Source organism: Polyodon spathula, chromosome 11, assembly GCF_017654505.1.
Source record: "Polyodon spathula isolate WHYD16114869_AA chromosome 11, ASM1765450v1, whole genome shotgun sequence".
In the NCBI taxonomy this organism is placed as follows: Eukaryota; Metazoa; Chordata; class Actinopteri; order Acipenseriformes; family Polyodontidae; genus Polyodon; species Polyodon spathula.
Genome location: NC_054544.1, coordinates 8100824 through 8119554, shown reverse-complemented (window position 1 = coordinate 8119554; position 18731 = coordinate 8100824). Strand labels below are relative to the sequence as shown.

Sequence of the window (18731 nt, the reverse complement as noted above, 5' to 3'; positions counted from 1 at the left end):
CTGAAGTAGGACAGGCAGACAAAAAACAAATGCTACACAACAAGTTTGAAATTGTGCGTTGTTGAATTTGCCAAAATGCATGGCAATTACAATGCTGAACAAACAGTACGTGACTGGAGACGAAACAAAGACAAACTTAACTATGATGACAGAAAACAAGATGATAGAGGAGGAATGTGTTTATGGCCCAAGACAGAAAACATTTAGTTTGAAGGGAATATTTTGAATGACTTTAATACATACTGTAACTTGTTCTCCAGTTAGCGCAACGTAGTGGTACACTTGTAAAGTATGGTTATGGTTCTGATTAAAAAAACAAAATTAATGTATTTGTACAGCGTGAAGTTTAATGCAATTGCACGGTATGCAACACTAAGATGTTTTGTTTCCTGGTTATTAGATTATTAGGTGCATTATTTATTTATTTGCATTTTTAAATTGATGCAAGCAGCCCTGTTTTTAATACTTTTCTTTTAAATTTGAATTTATATAACACATTTGTAAAAGTCAATGGGGTTGGGACTATATTGCCCAAGTATTGTTTTGGAAAGAAATTTTCAGTAAAGCAAAGAATGTAATGTTCTTGAAGTGTTTGGGTCCTTGATGAGCTAAAATAATAATAAAAAAAGGTTAATACAGATCTAATGTAGGATATACAACTTGATTTTACATTCTGTTAATTATTACTTTTCATATCCATCCAACTACCATTTGCCAGTGGTTTACCCTATTCCTACTGGAATTTACAGTACTGCAGTAGTATTATATCTATATTTGATTAATTTTGACATTGTATTTAAATTTACTTGAACCAGTTATTTAGAAATTTTGAAAAAGCAGTTTAACTATAAACGAAAAACAACACATACAATTATTAATGGAATAAAATATTGTAAACGAGGGTTATTTTGAAACTAAACCGGTGCATTGTTCTTTTTGTCGTTGTTTAGCATGTAGGAAAAAAAAAAAAAAAATAGGACTTTAAAACACAAAAAGGTGTTTAAAGGGATTTTGACCTAAAACCTGAAATCTTTAGAGACTTCCTCCCCAACCCCCTAGGGGGGGGGGGGGGGACTTTTACGGCAGTGGGGGGGGGGGGGGGGGGGGGGGGGGGGGGGGTGGGGGACCTACCTATTGAACGATGTTGCATGTTTAAGGTACATACATAAACGTCACAGTTTTTATAGAACCATGCAGTGAAACTACATCAGAGTCTCCTCCGAATAACTCTGTAGTACTACTGGAGCAGGACTTTTGAGTTGCACACTGCGCTCAGTAAGTTGTTGTACAATGCAAAACGCGTATGCCTATCCCAAGAAATCTATCCTGCTACACTTTCACTTGTAAATTCCTTGATTGAATTGTTACAAAATGAGCATTACTACTAAAACAAATGTTAATAAAGTATTATAGTACTGTACTCACCAATGCAGCAACCAAACCCATCAGATGTATTAATAATATAGTGGATTTAAAAAATAAACTGCATATTTTCTCTACTGGAGAATAATATTCTGTCCTTAAATATTATTTCACAATGAAATGCCCTTTCATTTCGAAATTCTCCAATGACAATCATATGTGCTGCCATCTTGGCTTCTGTGCCAACAGATACCGTTTTTTTAATATATGTTTTACTTAAACCTGGTGATATGGAGGCTTACAAAATAGACTTTAATTTAAGACCAGGCTCAAATTAAGATCTTCTGTGCAACCTGGCCCTGGTTATAGAAATAGCATAATGTATCCATGAATAAAGCATGAAAAGGTAAAATTTTGGATGTACAGACATGTAACAGTTAAAATATACAAGTTACTAGCAATTTAATTTATTAATTAAAAATAATTTTGACCTGTTTTTTTTTTTTTTTTTTTTTTTTTTTTTTTAATTTAAGGATATTAATAAATTCTAAACATGTAACATGAAAAACATGTTAAAAGTAATACCTGGCACATCAGTAAAGGTCTCACCAAGGACGGACACTTGAAAGTTTAGTCCCTTCTCTTTCAGCTTTAGTATTGTCTTGAAGGTGGCCTCAAGGTCTTTGTCATGTTTCCTTGAAACAAAACAAATAGAATTCAGCCCCTTTGATTGGGTTATACAAAGTGGTAAAGTTAGAATTTTCCATAATGTGGTAATCTACACATTCAACTTCAGAGATAAAGACCTCCATTTAAAACCGGCTTGAAGTCCTTATACTGATAGGATTACCGAGGTCTTAAGAGGTTCTAGTCTCTAACTTTTGATCAACATAAAAGACTTAATGAAATTATTCACCAGCCATATCAGGACGTTTCGGACTACAAGTCTTTCAGCTGGATGGAAAAAGTTGTGTGTGTGTGTGTGTGTGTGTGTGTGTGTGTATATATATATATATATATATATATATATATATATATATATATATATATATATATATATATAAATAATACACAACAGGGTGTTGGTTGTGCTAGAATAACTGCATGCCCTGGGACGTAGTAAGGCACAAAGCCATAGGCCGGCTGCCTTCAGTCCCTGGAAGTGTGGTTATTCTAGCACAACCAACACCCTGGAGTGTCTTATTGCACTTATAAAAATTAGTTACTAGTTTTTATAAATAAAGATTTAGACACATTTTTATTTAAAAATGAATATAGGTTTATTTTTTCCAAAAACTTTTACTACGCTAGGAAAAATAGTTCCAATAAATGTTATAATTCCAAAGAATTTATTAGATAAACAAATTGTTTTTAATATTAAATTAAATACATTCAAATAAATAAATTCTTAGAATATTTTCACTATTTGTCTCAGGAAGTTGACTGTACCAGGGAATGTACAGTTTTCTAAATTAAATAGCTGATTACAATTGGGCAGATTGTGCAGTAGGTGGCACTGTTTGGTGAGTAGGAGAGTTTGTTTCTGCCTTTTGTTTATGAGCTGACGACGATACTGCAGAGAGGATGTAACTCCAGGACTTCCTGTCTTTCTCAGCTGGTGCCCAATAGCGTCTTAAACTAGCTTATAAAATGGGTTGGGAGATATTTGCGTCCCCAGTACCAAAGATTTAAGCTTGTTTAAGTCTGTTTGGGATACAGCAGGGTGATGTTGTGACTTGTCTTTTTGTTGTCGCGTGTTCAGGACATAAATGAAGATGCTGTTTGCTCTTTTAAAGTGGGTATCTGAAATTAGTTTAATTCAGGCCAGCTCGCAAGCTTGTGTATCTGCTAACTAAATATTGTGTGCCTGCTGATGTTATCACTTCAGTAATGAAACTTCTTAAAACTGTGTTTATGTCAGTCTTATGTGCAGTTTTCCAGTCCATATTCTTTTTTGTTTGTGCTGCCTAATCATTAAAAACTGACACTGCCCAAGCGGTTACTTTATTATTATTCCGCTCTTCTTTATTGGCTTCAGTCGTATTAATTTCAGCAGTACTAAGAAAGAGGTGTCTTGGACTCATGGTTTCATTTTTTTTCCTTTTTTTTTTTTTTAAATTAATTATTGCTGTCGTTTCCTTTACCAAACTATTGCGGTCTAAATCCTCCAGGAATGTGTTTACATTGGAGTCACCAAACAAGTTAAAATGTACATGCAGGAAGACATTGTATTGTTTATTATATTGGGGAAAATGGCCAATTCAAAATCTTAAACGTTCGGCGCACTAATATCTGTTTGTAAAAAGTCTTAGTTGCTGGGACTTGATTTTACCCGTTGGTTGTACTGTAACAATTCGATGGCTTGGAATGGCTACCATCAAACCAAGACACAGATATTTCCCAAACCTATTTTATATATATATATATATATATATATATTATATATATATATATATATATATATATATATAATTTTATGACAGGTACTGTGGTATGGGGGAAGTAGTTAAATAAAACAATGACATATTACTCCCATATCCTGCCACTAGTACATGCTATTTGTTTGCTGTTGCTTTAGACATCCATCACATCAAAATCTGATGTGATTTATACTCACATGTTTCAGATACAGTGCATTTTACAAAATATCTTGGAAATGCTTTGCTCCCTATCCCTCCCAAAAGATTTAATCTGTTTCTGCTTAAGGTGCCTTTTGACAAAAAGAAAAGATAAGTGTTCTAAAAAGAAGCCTGTTTTTGCTTATTTGATATGACAATAATATCTATCATGGAACCACACTTTTACACCCTCAACGATGGAAAAGCTCATTAGTACTCCATAGTATAAAACACCTGTGCAATGTTACCCAGTGATATGGCACTGTATGTTCAATTAGAATATTTTGTAATTAATAATTTCCATAAGTCAAGGAAATAAAAATATTTATGAGAGGTCTAGCTTCAGAAGCACAAATACTTCCCCTTGTTTGTGATGGCCCAAGCAGTTAAATTCAAGTGCACTAAAAGGGCGATAAATAACCTAAGCCATGTTTTTGTTAATTTATATATTACAGTTTCTGATTACTAGGATAAATCCCTGATGATGTTGCATCTAGTTTCAAAAGAGTTCCCAGGAGAGCAGAAGGCTTCAATACACACTGATTATACAAATTGCATTTCAATGTTCATGTGTTACAAATACAGTTAACCGTTTCCCTTAAAATCATATACCGATAGTCACTATGCCTTGTGTTTATACAGATTGTACCTTTGGTGCATAACCAGTATGTGAAATAATAAATAATGTGCTTTGAAACTAAGCACAACTATACTATCGTTTTTCAGCTGGATATTTCAGTGGGGTTTATCTGTACACCCTCCAATTTGGGGGGATATTCCAAATCAGCAACAATGCTCCTTCTTATACCACTGTGCAATTAAAATTGATCATTCATTGTATACAAAACAACTTACTAGTAATGAAGAACAGTCCTCGGTTTATTAAAAACCATGAAAATGTAAACTCTTTTCTCATTTACCCTCCAAATGATGTAGTTGGTATTTGGGTTTCTTTTGGACCCTATCTAAGAAAGTAAGTAGTCTTGATAGACCCTGTAGCTCTCATTTAGCATTGAGAGGTCAGAAAAATAATGCAAACCAAAGTCTATATTTTAGAGTAAATTATTACAGATATGACCTAGTTCCAATTAAATATTGCAACAGTGAATGTCAGTATACAATATTCATCAATCCAATGTACATTTTAGACTGTCAATAATAGCTTTTAATTAACACAATTTAAAATAGATGTTGCTGCTTTATTGTAGTAGAAATAATTTTTAAATGAATTGGGAGAATTAGCAGGATCATTTCTTTGGGTTTTAAATTAGATATTAGGCACCACAGAAGATAGGCACCACAGAAGATATTAACAATGTTCTCAGGTGCTTCCAGTATGCACAGGTGCTGTCCTCAGGTGCTGCAGACTGGTTAATTTTATACAAGGATAAAAAAAAAAACCCACATCATTCACTATTCTGGGCTCAAAACCTTGGCCAAAGTCTGTTGTCACTGTCAAAGTAAAATGTACAACTACTATCAAACTACATATTTAATGTACTTTTAATATACAATGAATATTTAGATATTTACAATACATACATTGGCAACAGATCAGTTGTGACATATTGATATTGGTTACAAAACATCAGTGCAACCCATTTTTCTATTAAAACTAATTAAGATATTTGGGGGTGGGGTGTCACAAAGCCATTTTCTCCAGTGTCATTAGAACAATTTTTTTTCTGAAAGGAGAAAAACACTCATTGAATTTAGAACACTTGAAATTAACTCATACATGTAATTCAAGTGCTCTTAGGTATTGTTAAGTTGTTTACGTCTAGGTTGTTTTTTTTTTTTTTTGTTACTTTAGCTGATGTTTTTCTCATTCCAAAAAAAAAAAAAAAAAAAAAAAAAAAAAGAAATGATGCTGTGACACTTTGGAGTACCATTTCCCTCCATAGTCTCTAAATCTCTGTAGTGCTAGCTAACATGCAAGTTTTAGTGACTGTGACTGACACGTAACTCAGTTTCAGAGCAATGCAATGGAAGGGACTATGATCCTGATTAGTGTACAACTGTGTCCAAGAAGAGGGCAGAGGGCAGTTTGTCAAATTAAACATTTTATTGCTTCTCCATGTCAAGCACCCAAAAGTGCCAAGAGCCTAGTGTACCAAAATCTACAATGTACTCTGAGGTTTTAAAATTCTGGAACTGTACACCATGACTTCAGAATCTAAGCAGGTGCTGCACCAATAAATATTTAGGAAAAAAAAGACTTCACAGTATTATTTTTATTATAAAATACTACTAATACAAAAAAAACAGCTAGGCTTGATCTATTAATTGTATGACATTAATCTTGCAGCAAGCCTTTGCTGACATTGCTTAAAGAAAACAACATTATTTGGGTATACAACTCTGTGTTCCAGCAAAATCTACCAATTCATAGCTTTAATATTTTATTCTGCATTGATTTATTGAGGTTATAAAGCTACTGAAATAGAATATCTTTTTCAAAGGAAATACCTGTGTCAGACAGGAGCAATATTAAATCTAAACCCCCCATACATTTGAGTGTGATTAAAAACAGGTATAGCTTAGGGATGTTATTTGCTTATTTGCATTTTTGAATTCAGTCCATGAATTACAGTCATGGCAGGATGGATGAAGAATATTGTAGGACTCAGCCAACTGTATATTGAGGAAGTATGGGAAAGCAAATGAGGTTTAAATTTATTGCCACCTTTCTCTTAACAATCCTATAAACAAATGACAGCCAACACATGTTACCCCTGTCATTTATCTGCTGTTTTTAAATTCTGTTTACCAACCTTTGAAAACAGACTACAACAAGTAGATAGTAAACAGTTAGGGACTTAAATTGTCTAAGCTGGAAATTGATTTTTGCCTAAGAAAAACAAAACTAAACAAAAAAGGCACGGAATATTATATGCATAGAAGTTTATAGTAGTTGATAATGTACTTTTTTTTCATATAAACTGTTAAAATGAGAGAGGAAATGTTGCTTGTGGTTCTTGGATAACATTAGATTAATTTATATTTTCAGTTGCAATGGACTACTGAAGAAAATGTAGTTGTTTATTCTGCTGGTAACTGTTTAAGTGTCTCTCACTCACACACTCTGCATATATTGTACATGTATTAAGTGTTTTACTAATTAATGATATATAGGATTCTGCTTTATTTAGATATTAAGCAAACTTCTGCATTTTAAACAGAGAGTCCAATTATAATCTGTCTGCACTGCCCAGCAGATGTGAGGGTATAAGGCTCTGAGTGTTGGTGGCAAAGAGGTGACATAAGTGAATGTGTAACTTAGAAAACTGTTTCACACAGAGAGAGTACTTGAAAGAACTGACATTAATCTTTGGGCAACAATTAAAAGCCATTTTGAACATATTTCAACTGACTCAGCTAAAGAAAGCAATATTAAATACCGGTAACCTTTAATAAGGTAAGGTTTCTCTTTTGCTTTAAAACAAAACACCGATTGAAAAATTCCATCCACGTACCTAGAACTTGATGAATCAGAAACGTTATGTATCTTATCTAAATTATTATTTCTAGTTGTTACCGTTTCAGATTTATCTCCAAGTTCCAAAGCAGACCGTGTTTCTAAGCACTTTTATATTGGTCAAGTTACATGTATACATTTGTTTCCTGCAAAGAACATAGCCTTGTTCTTGCTGAAGGTCAACAGCCCATGTAACAGCTTAATAATGCGGCAAACAAGCTCCCCTGCTTCTGCTGGGTTCACATGAGACTCCTAAGGTGAGGTATTAGCAAAGCTTATTTATTTTCATTTCCGTGGCTTTTATTTGCTTGTTTCCCCTGTGGTAAAGCGGATTTCTGCTATGATTCCCTTCTTAATTGTAATACCATTTTTACTCATCATACAGACAGAATTTGTTCCCTGAAATAATGGAGCTCCCACACAGGAAGACAAGGCGACCACTGGGATGATGGTAAACTACCGTCTCTCTTGCAATTAATTGGTGTATGGCCATGTGCATATATGATAACAGAATTTTTTCAACAAGGAAAGGGAGGTTAATTAATGTAAGGGCTGTGTTCGTTGAGATGCCGAATTTACTATGCCCCCCCCCCCCCCAACCCTCTCCCCCATGCTGGTTTAAGAGACTTGATTCCACAGTAATGACCTAGTTCTTCTAATGAGGAGCATTAACCCCTGGCTACAGTCACCCAGGTCTTAATTGTTAACTGGAGCTGAAGCAGGAGAGTTTGCCGATCAGCAGGTACGTGGTACATTAACATGTGTCATCTTGGGTTCTAATAAATAAGTCTGTCGCTGGGGAAACAGGAACCATCAGCTGTGTTGTCTTTTTCTCATCTTTCTCTTTTCCTTAGGAAACTGTCATGGTGGGAGTGCATAGACAAGTAGAGATTTAGCTAAACAGAACAATAATTAGAAAATGCATCTGCTTAAAACCTAGGAACTCATTAGAATCCAATTTTAAAGGAAAATACAGTATCCTTTCATTTAAAAATGTAGGATTAAAAATTCTCCTTTATGTTGCACCCAAGAGGTGTGTTTTAGAACTATTTACTATAGAGTACAATATAAAATAAATTAAATAATGAGATACTGAAATATAGACATCTAATTAAAGGGACACAAAGTAAAAGAAAGAGCAATTGGCTCTAATTAGGAAAGTCCAAAATAGCTGGGGATTGGAACGGAATAAAAAAAAAAAATTGCGGGTCTCTACATCTTTCAACTCTGCAGATAGAGTATGAGGAGCCCAGCAATGTCAGTTAAAAACATCATCTTTCTTTATGCAGAATGCTACAAAATTGTCAATGTTAGCTCATAAATATGTTTGTGTTCAGATTTGAGTATACATTCCTATTGCTGTAGCAGAGAACAGTGTTCCATAGATGTGTTTAACACACTCTGGCACATCAGTGTAGGCAGTATCTGTCCCAGGAATAGACAGCAGACTTTAGGTTTCGACTGCTGCTATTCATACATGTTCAAAGAGCATTGCATTCCTAGTTATTACACACACTACACTCCAAGGATGGAAATAAGCCTCCTACTGCATAGAAGTTTAACCTATTACAGGTTTCAATACAAGCTTGATTTGCCACAGTGTGTGTCTTATTAAACTCAGTAAAACCAGGAATGGATCAAACTGCAATGCAATGGGAGTCTTATTTCCATCCCTGCCTTCCAACAAGTATTGAGACAAATACTGTGCAAAGGCAGAGACAATGAGCTAGTCTGATTTGCATAAATATTAGGTGGTACGTATGCACAAGTGTAGTGACCAAAATAAATAGTGTAGTGTAGCACAATGCTGCATGGTCCTAAGCAGACGGATGCACAGCATGACTATGGGTGCCACATTAGTCTATTTGAGTCTTGCACAGATAACCATCATCCCAAAGTCCACTGTAGGTAATGTTGTGGCTAAATAAAATTACTACACAGATTGTTCACTTCCTATCTCTGACTTACCAGAATCACCTCTTTGAGCAATCCTACATCATGAAGCAAGTTGAAAGGTCACAACATCAATGGTTTCTTAATAACCAGAAAATAAAATACAAGTTGACTAGGCAATACAGAAAAATGATATTTCAATATTAGAATACAACAGAACTGAAGCCATTTAGAATGATTGCAATCATTCTTTAAGGTAATGAAGCAAAGGTAAATTTTTTAATGTCCAATTCTGTATATTGAAATTATTGGAAATTGTATGTCATTGGTTAACTGCTACTTATTGTATTATTTTATACTCTCTTTTTTAAGGCAAGGTTCACAACAATTATCTGACAACAAACCATTTACTTATAAAATATGAAATGATAGATTTAAAGTGAATATACTGGCTCAATAGGAAATCTAAAAAAATAATTCAAGGCAAATCAAAAAAAAAAAAAAATGTAAAAAGATTTACAGATGCCCCTGAAGCTCCTTGCCTGCCTAAACCCTGTGGCATTTAAGCAAAAAAAGAAGGGCTTTGTTAAGGAATTATGCCAGTAGATTGTATCCTACATCATCATCATCATCATCATCAGTACTCCATGCAGGACCCTTGCAGCTCTGCTACAATATTGCCAGTCATTTATCTGTTAACAGCACAGGTTACAAACTGTAATCCTTGACTGCCTCAGAATTAGAATGTCTTTGATGTCCCCACATGATGTTTTTTTTTTTTTTTTTTTTGCCAGAAGGCTTTACCAATGCTCGGCAGCTCAGTGTTTATTCCTCGTAATCTTCCTCTCATCTCCAGGCTAGCAGTGACAGATGGTTATAGGCACACAATAGTATTAAGAGTTTTTTTTTTTTTTTTTTTTTTATGCTGCTGCTCACTGTACAACAAATAGCTATCAGACCTGAGCCAGAGAGCCTGCATAGCTCATATACTGTACATAACAACAAACAAACATCTTGGCTGGATGTTTTCTGTCATTTCCCCTGCTGCCCTAGCTTGTTTTCACTGTAAAGTTGCCAAGGTAAAGTGAATTAACCTTGACAACTGTTATTAAAAAGATATATTGACAAGGACTGCCTTTGTATTTTTCTTCTCTCCACTTATATTGCTAAAGTGTTGCAACTTACATATTGAACAAATATTGAATGTCATCATAAAGTCTAAGTGAGTGATAATATTTTTCTTTAAAAAAAAAATCTACCTAACTTTATGTCAGTTGAGGGCCCATGGATGATACATTGCAGTAAATAACCCAGACAAAATTAGTTCTTTTGTCAGCCTTCTACCTTATATACCCCCCCAGGCATTGCTAAAATTGACTGCATGCTAGATTTTCAAAATTAGCCCTTAATGTTAGCCTGACAACCTCTGGGTTCGACAACGTTTTCCTGTCTCACCAGGAAAGGATGAATGACTGCCTTTCATTCTGTTCTTGCTTAATATGGGTTTTTTTCACATTAAGGTAATGTTATTGAAATCATCAGTAATAAAAATAAAATTACAGGTGAGCAAATATCTTTTTTGGGGAATATGCTAATTATCTTGAAACATATAGCAGCTCTGGATTTCTGGATTCTGCAACATACGGTTTTGTGCAGATAAGTGACAATTATTTTAAGTTGTGAAAAGTGACAAGGTTATAAGATCTGGCAGCCAAAGACAAATAATCTCAAAAGCCCTTAAGGAAAAACAAAGTGTACATGTATATACTATTTCAATTTGGTTGGGTTTCTTCCAATTCAAATCCCTATGGGTGCAAAGGGATTTCCACTATAGTATATGTATGTACAGGATATTATAGTCTCTTGTCCACTTTGTGCTTTTTGCAGACCCCTGCAATTTGTGCATTTGTAGTGCCACCACCACACTAAAAAACAGTCCAGTTTTTTTTTTCCTCTTCCTCGAAACCAGCTTGCCATATCTCACTCAAAAAAAAGACACACTAATGCAAATACTTCCAGTGGAAAGAGGTTGAAATATAGATATTCAGATATCAAATAGATATCAAATATAGATATTATTATTATTATTATTATTATTATTATTATTATTATTATTATTATTATTATTATTATTAACTACATTAACTACATTTATCTTGAAAATCCCAGTTTTCCGCATATCATCAGGTCAAGGATGTGGCAGGAACATCATGAGCAATTATCAGGTCAAAATTAGTGCAGTCTGATCAGGATGAGGAACAAAGATCAATCTGGGCAGCCAGACAGATACCAGAGTTAGATACTTGGACAGCAAAATCTAGTTCAGATATGGGCAAAGAGGACATATGGCATTTGCAATACTCTGCTGAGAAATCTCTTACCCCCCCGCTAGGGATCTGGAGCTTGGAATGCTTTGCTTGTTTGCTAGTCATGAAATACTACAGTGTAAAAACATGGGCAACCCTGTAAACTTACCTCAGTGACTGAACAACTGTATTCAGAAACATTTGAGTTTGACATGTTAGCTGATATATATATACACACACACACACACATTTTCCCCAATCCCCTTTAGGAGACCAATGAATACTACTGGAGGAGGCAGGCTGTAGTAGCTGGGGGCTCCACAAGACTTGTGCCTGTTAATGCATGCCTGAAGAATCAACAATGAAAGTTCTTCAATTAGTACCCATTTTTTCTTTACACAATTCCCAGTATGTGTGGACCAACAGGTATTTAAACTGCTGTAGATGTAGTCAGCTTTAAAAAACAAAAAAATAAAACTCAACAACAAGCACCAAAAAAAACTTGTTAATGTGCATTTTCTAAGATTTTGTTTTCTTTTCTGAGAAGAAATCCCAGGAAGCTGGCTATGTTAAACAGGCAATACCAGCACCAACAAGTAGGGTTACTGACTTTTACTGCAGGCTCTTGTTCAAATTAAAGGGTGAACATATTTTCTATACAGTAACACACTGTGTGGTCTAGTGGTTAAAGAAACAGGCTTGTACCCAGTTCAAATCCCAGCTCAGCCACTAACTCACTGTGTGACCCCGAGCAAGTCACTTCACCTCCTTGTGCTCCGTCTTTCGGGTGAGACGTTCTTGTAAGTGACTCTGCAGCTGATGCATAGTTCACACACCCTAGTCTCATATGTTGTAAAGACCTTTGTGATGGTGGTCCACTATGAAAGACACTATATAAAGATTATTATTATTACAAGCAAGCAAACAAAAGATTGATGTAAAATATTGGCTAATAAAAGTAGATATGTTTGTGTGTGTATATATATATATATATATATATATATATATATATATATATATACATATACACACACACACACACACACACACACACACACACACACACACACAAAATCAATTTTAAAAATCCATTCCAAAGGCAAATTTCCTTCACTGTCAGTTACTTAATTTTTGTTTTGTTTGTTTAGACATTCGAGTGAAAGATGAAAATCCCTTTAGGTAGCAGCTGCTCCCACTCAGCCGCGAGCGATTCTGTTTTAATGTGCTAGAAGTCAATTCCTTTGCAAAGGCGATTTGCCCTGCCGGTGTAGCATACTCTTTTCTTCACCTGTAAACAGGCCTTCTGGAAAGAAAAACTGACCTACTGATCCTCTCAGCATCCCCTGCAATAAACAGCCCATAATCTTGGGATGAATTGAACATTAATCAGGCCACACAGAGATTTAAAAAAAAAAAAAAAATTGAAAATGAACAAAATATTGTGTGCTCCAATACAAAAAGACGATATGTAATTTTTACCTCTTTAAATCCCAATTTACCTCCGAATAAAGATTACGTTTATGAATATGTTAGCAACAATAATCTTGTTGGTATGTTTTGCTCAGTCTAGAAGAGATTACAAGATCTGTCTTTTGTTAGTGATGTTTGTGGAAGTAGAGAAAAATCCACACAAGAATGAGAACAAATCCACAGAAAGGTTATTGAACTGCAGAGGCCAGAGGAAGAACTATAACTGTTTTTCCCCCCCTTTTAAACCTTGAGGACACTTTTAAACAAAAGAAAACATTATACATTTTAGCTGACACTACATGTCTACTGTCAACTGTTCAGACACATAAAAGGAATGATCATGTTGGCTGATGCAGATGCCAAGAATGCGTTTTTACTTTTAGACTGAAAACACACAGCCCCAGGCCTTGCACTGTTGTTAGGTTTGGTTTTTTTTTGTTGTTGTTTTGCTTGTTTTTTTCATTCTGAGAACGCAACTAATTACCATCTATTCACGGTCAATAAGTACGAAATGTTCAGTCACAGTAGTACAGGTAATAAGAAGCGATGCACTAGTGGGGACGATTAAATAAAGCAAACAAGTAAAACTAATTGATATATGAATCCAGCTGATACCATTAAAGCCTGTTAAAGTACTATTTAAGCAAAGGACCTTACTCAGGGGATCCATTGTTTCTAGGCATTTCTTCATTAATTCAGCATGTGGCACCAAGAAAATACAAACGCTAAATAAATCTGTTGTGAAGAGATAAATGAATCTGTTGTATATATATATAAATATTACACAAAAAATTATAAAAATGTATTGTAATGAAATGTCGTGGTATAACAGTGTCACAGGATTCGGACTGCAACTTGAAATATTTGCGCATGTGTTCTTTTGAAATTTCAATATGCACACTGTATTGCCGCGTGTGGGTTGAAGTTTATAAATTCCTGGGGTTTTAGTGGTGTTGGGTGCTTTCGTGTGTACAGTTTGTATTGACACCTTGATTTACCTGAATTTGTCAACTCAAGAACAATGTATACCTACACTTACCACCTGTGAGGCCACACGATGTGTAGAGGTCTTTGTTGATTTGTTAGTCCATCACATTTCTCTACCATTCCACCCGTTTTGCCACAGGGGTCAAAGGTGGGTTGCTCCTTATCTTCTTCATGATAAGGGACTGTACTTTCTGATTCTTTCTTCTGTTCAGCTCCTGTGGTGTTCCTGGTGGGTTAAGTGGTCCTTCCTGGCAAGTGGCACTAATCGTTTTACAAGATCCAGGCTTCTGATCGGAATCACTGTTTTTTGTCAGTCTCTTGACAAATGTGGAGCCCTCAGTCTCCGACAGAGAATGTTCAGGATTTCCAGCATCTTCCGCAACAGTTTCTTTCTGAGAAGTAGGAATGGTTATCGTCTGTAAAAAAACCTGGAATAAAATATGATTTAAAATAAGAGTAATCCATCAAGTAAAAAAGTAGCAAAACATAAATAAATAAATATACACTGTTGTGCAAAAGCCTTAGACATGTTGCATTTTTCTACTCATATGCTTTATGAACATCAACATTTTATTCAAAGCCTCCACTGGTATTTTCTACTATTATAACAACCTTGGCTTGCATAAAAAAAGGAAAAACATTAAGTGGAACAGCTTGATTTTCAATGTGTGGTATCTGAAGCATAATCAACAAGTGCAGAGCACCTTTGACCTTGTTCTTGTGCATACTTTAGCCTTTTAGTCTTGTTCCCCTTTCTTAACATAGGTATTCTTACTGCAACACATCCTTTAAGTACTAATTTTAAGAGTGACCTTCATACTGTTGATTTGATGGACAATGACACCTGTGCCTTCTGCAATAAATTTATATATATATATATATATATATATATATATATATATATATATATATATATATATATATAGAGAGAGAGAGAGAGAGAGAGAGAGAGAGAGAGAGAGAGAGAGAGATAGAGAGAGAGAGAGAGAGAGAGAGAGATTTTGTATTTTTTATTAACAAAAAAAGTTTCAAGATGACTCAACATTTTGTTGAGTCTATGAGCTTAAATTTGTATTTAAAAGGAACAAAATCGCAAAAGTGTTCAGAAATAACAAAGAAAGACACCCTGCAGAAAGGTTTGGGTGGCATGAGTGAAGGTGTGTTTAGCATTCAATTGAAGTTACTGAAGTAGAGGGTGCTTAGGCCTCATTTAAATTAAGCTTCGTACTACGTTATATATATGATATATATTATTATATATATATTATATATTATATATATTATATAATATATATAGCGAGAGAGAGAGAGAGAGAGAGAGAGAGAGAGAGAGATATTGTATTTCTTATTAACAAAAAAAGTTTCATGATGACTCAACATTTTGTTGAGTCTATGAGCTTAAATTTGTATTTAAAATATAAATGAGTATTAATCCTGTTCTCATTAATTTCTTATCTTCTGCTGGTGTGACTTTATAAAATCACTGCATCTTTCAAGACAAGATTATAATCTGGAACACACACACAAAAAAATACCAAGACACTGACCCTCAAGTCTATAAAGAGTTAAATTATTACAGAGTTACTGATTTGAGTCTTATTCTTATCTGATGTAAATAAATAATGTTTTATTTTTAAAATGACCATAAGATCCATGTATTGATATATTACCTTCACGGGGGACATTTAAAAATGTTATAATAATAAGCAATGATTATTCTTTTGCATTCCATGCTCAAAGAAAAACATTAAAACCATCAGTTTTTTATTGCATCCATATACCTGACTAAGCCAGCTGTGCCAATAAGAAAATGCAAATGTTTTCTAGGACAAGACTGCATGGCATTGCCAGCACAGTTTAACCCCATTGCACTGGGGCATCTTCAGAAAACATTTGGATTAGAAACAAAATATGTTAAATCTGGTTAAGTCTTAAACCCTGAAGCTGTTTGATGTTTATATGCATTAGCTTGGTATACAGTCCATTGACTTAAACATGGCTTATTAGGTCTATACTGATTCAACAACGAGGCAACATCACATTAAAGCAAATGGGAGATCTCACATGGAAGAAAAACCTAGAGTTTGTATGGCAAAGGTAGTGATCTGAGAAAAAAAAATAGTGCAGTGATGCAAGTCTCTCATGGGGGCTCATTTTAGATTTATACTTTATGTAAAGTATTATATTGCACCTATTTCACTGTGACTTCTGTCCATGTATATTTTAGGTAGTACAGTATATATAATTGTACAACATTTGCATAATAACCAAATAGTGGGTTCAATCAAAATATTGAAAAAGCAATGATTACATGGGAATTGCATCTCTGATAGACCGGTACTGTATGACAACATTAATTAAAATATGAAGTTGGTATTTAAGATAATGACAATTAAAAAATGTGTTAAAGATAATCATGAACTAAAATATTGTACCAAAGATACACGATAAGGCAATAACAAAATCTGTAAAGGAACTTTCAGAAAAATGCACACAACCTCAATATGGCTGCCATATGTGGTGGTGGCAGCTTTTGCCTTTATCATCTAGAAACAGAAAAAAGCACAACGTGACATTAGGTCACAATAATATGTAATGATCTTTGTATAGAATAGATGACATATGTGACATAATTTAGCATTGTTTGGGTTTAATTTTTTTACTGTTTTAAAATTACTTCAGTGAACTGAGATATGCTTCTGGCTACTGGCCAGATCAATGTATGACTGAAAGAGTTCTGGATTGCATGTTACTGAGCATCACAGATAGCTTTTATCCCTCTCCCATAAATAACAAATGCAAAAGTAGTTCTGTCTAAACAGCAAGCACAGGTTGTGCATTAAAGATGCTTCCACATTATGTTACTCGGTAGCCTTTGTCATATAAGTTTAGTTTAGTTTAGTTTGTTCACCAAAGTAGAGCACTTTAATAGTTAAATATTTTATGAGAAAAATGCTTCCAAATGTTTTGCAAAAAAAATACCATTCCAAAACCGCACCAAAGAAATGCTATAGTAATATTATGTTTTCCCAAAGTCTCCATTATGCAAGCTTGGCTTCACTATATTTGTATCAGAAACATGGGTTTAGTTTAGTTTTTGCATTTACAGATACTCCATGTGTATGAAGTACAAAAAAAGTTATGTTCACAACCCCCTCCAGGAGAAAACCACTCCGAGCCCTTTTAATGATACTCTGAGATTAATGGGACTCATTAGAATGACTGACATATGCTCCATTGTCTACAGCCTACCCTCTACTTTGTGTAATGACAGTAACAGATAACAAATCATTTGTATTCCTTGTGCTTATGCTCAGCTCTCACAAATCCAGGTATAAATAGTGTTTGAGACCGAATATGGTAACTACAATAACAGAACTCCTTTCAACTCATATAATTCAGTAGAAAAGAGAAATGTATTATTAAAAATAATTTCAAATCTTAAAATGAATCCCTGAAGTGTGGACAAGACTACATGGAAATTTCAGTACAGTGGTATCATATTTGTATACCTTCATTTTAATTACATGGAGAGGTTGATTGAAACCTGCAATTCTGGGGGCTTCCGAGTGGCGATTGCCGACCTTGACCGGGGGTTCCTAGAGGGCAGCGCACAATTGGCCGAGCGCCACCCGGGTAGGGAGGGCTTAAGTCGGCAGGGCAATCCACAGTTCACAGCCCACAAGCGACCCCTGTGACTGATAGGGCATCTGCGGGTCAGCAGTGGAGCCATTCAGGTCTGTGTTGTCCTCCAGCACTTTTGGTCTGATGGCTTCGCTGTGGATCCGCAGTGTGAAAAATGACGGATTGGCAGAAGCACGTTTCAGGGGACGCGTGCTCCAGCCTCCGTTTCCCAAGTTGCTGAGGAGTTGCAGCAGTGAACCGAGATAAAAATAATAATTGGGCATATCAAATTGGAGAGAAAATATTTAGCAACAACTAAATTTAAACAAAATAAAAACAACCTGTGATTCCACTATATACAGAATCAGACACATAATTATTTATATATAAGAATGTTTCACTAAACCTTGACAACTGTTATTCATGATCAGGTGTGTGTATATTTAAAACACTATTTTTTTTTTATTTTCGATTCCTCACACTACAAAGCAAACAAACCAGTCTGCTCAGCTTCTGACCGCTTTCGAATATGTAACAGTCCTGACACAAATACATGATTTTAATATATATATATATATATATATATTATATTAATATATAATAATATCTATATTCTATATGTCTTATTTTTGCCTTAGAATGAGTGCTTTGCCTGATTCACCCCTAATTTACACCATATCTGCTTTCACTTTAGATATGTAACAGTCTTCTGGGATCAACGTTGTCAGATTTAAGGGAGAAAATACCATTCTTTAAGAATGCTGAGGTATTATTACTGCATATTTTCAGTTTTTCCATACAGTTACAGTTAGAATCCTAATTTCATAAATCAGCAAAGCACTTTCATTCTGCAGATGAGCAGCAATATATAACATCAATCTTGAAAGAAGAAAAATATTTAAATACCCCGCCCCCAGTCTATTTAGCCGTATAATATACTAAAGATTAAAAATGACTATCATAAAACAGACATTCACTGAAAGTAACACCACA

General features: G+C 34.7%; 1 protein-coding gene across 1 annotated transcript in view; it reads right to left on the bottom strand.

The window, feature by feature from the left end:
- The window catches only part of LOC121323011 (glycosyltransferase-like domain-containing protein 1), a 37638-nt gene that overhangs the window by 16198 nt on the left and 2709 nt on the right, over positions 1 to 18731 (bottom strand). Inside the window, exons 3-4 of the mRNA XM_041263723.1 lie at positions 14167 to 14340; positions 1948 to 2057 (exon numbers count right to left, since the gene is read on the bottom strand). Of these exons, the coding sequence (XP_041119657.1) occupies positions 1948 to 2057; positions 14167 to 14340 (284 nt within the window). The remainder of the gene's footprint in view (positions 1 to 1947; positions 2058 to 14166; positions 14341 to 18731) is intronic.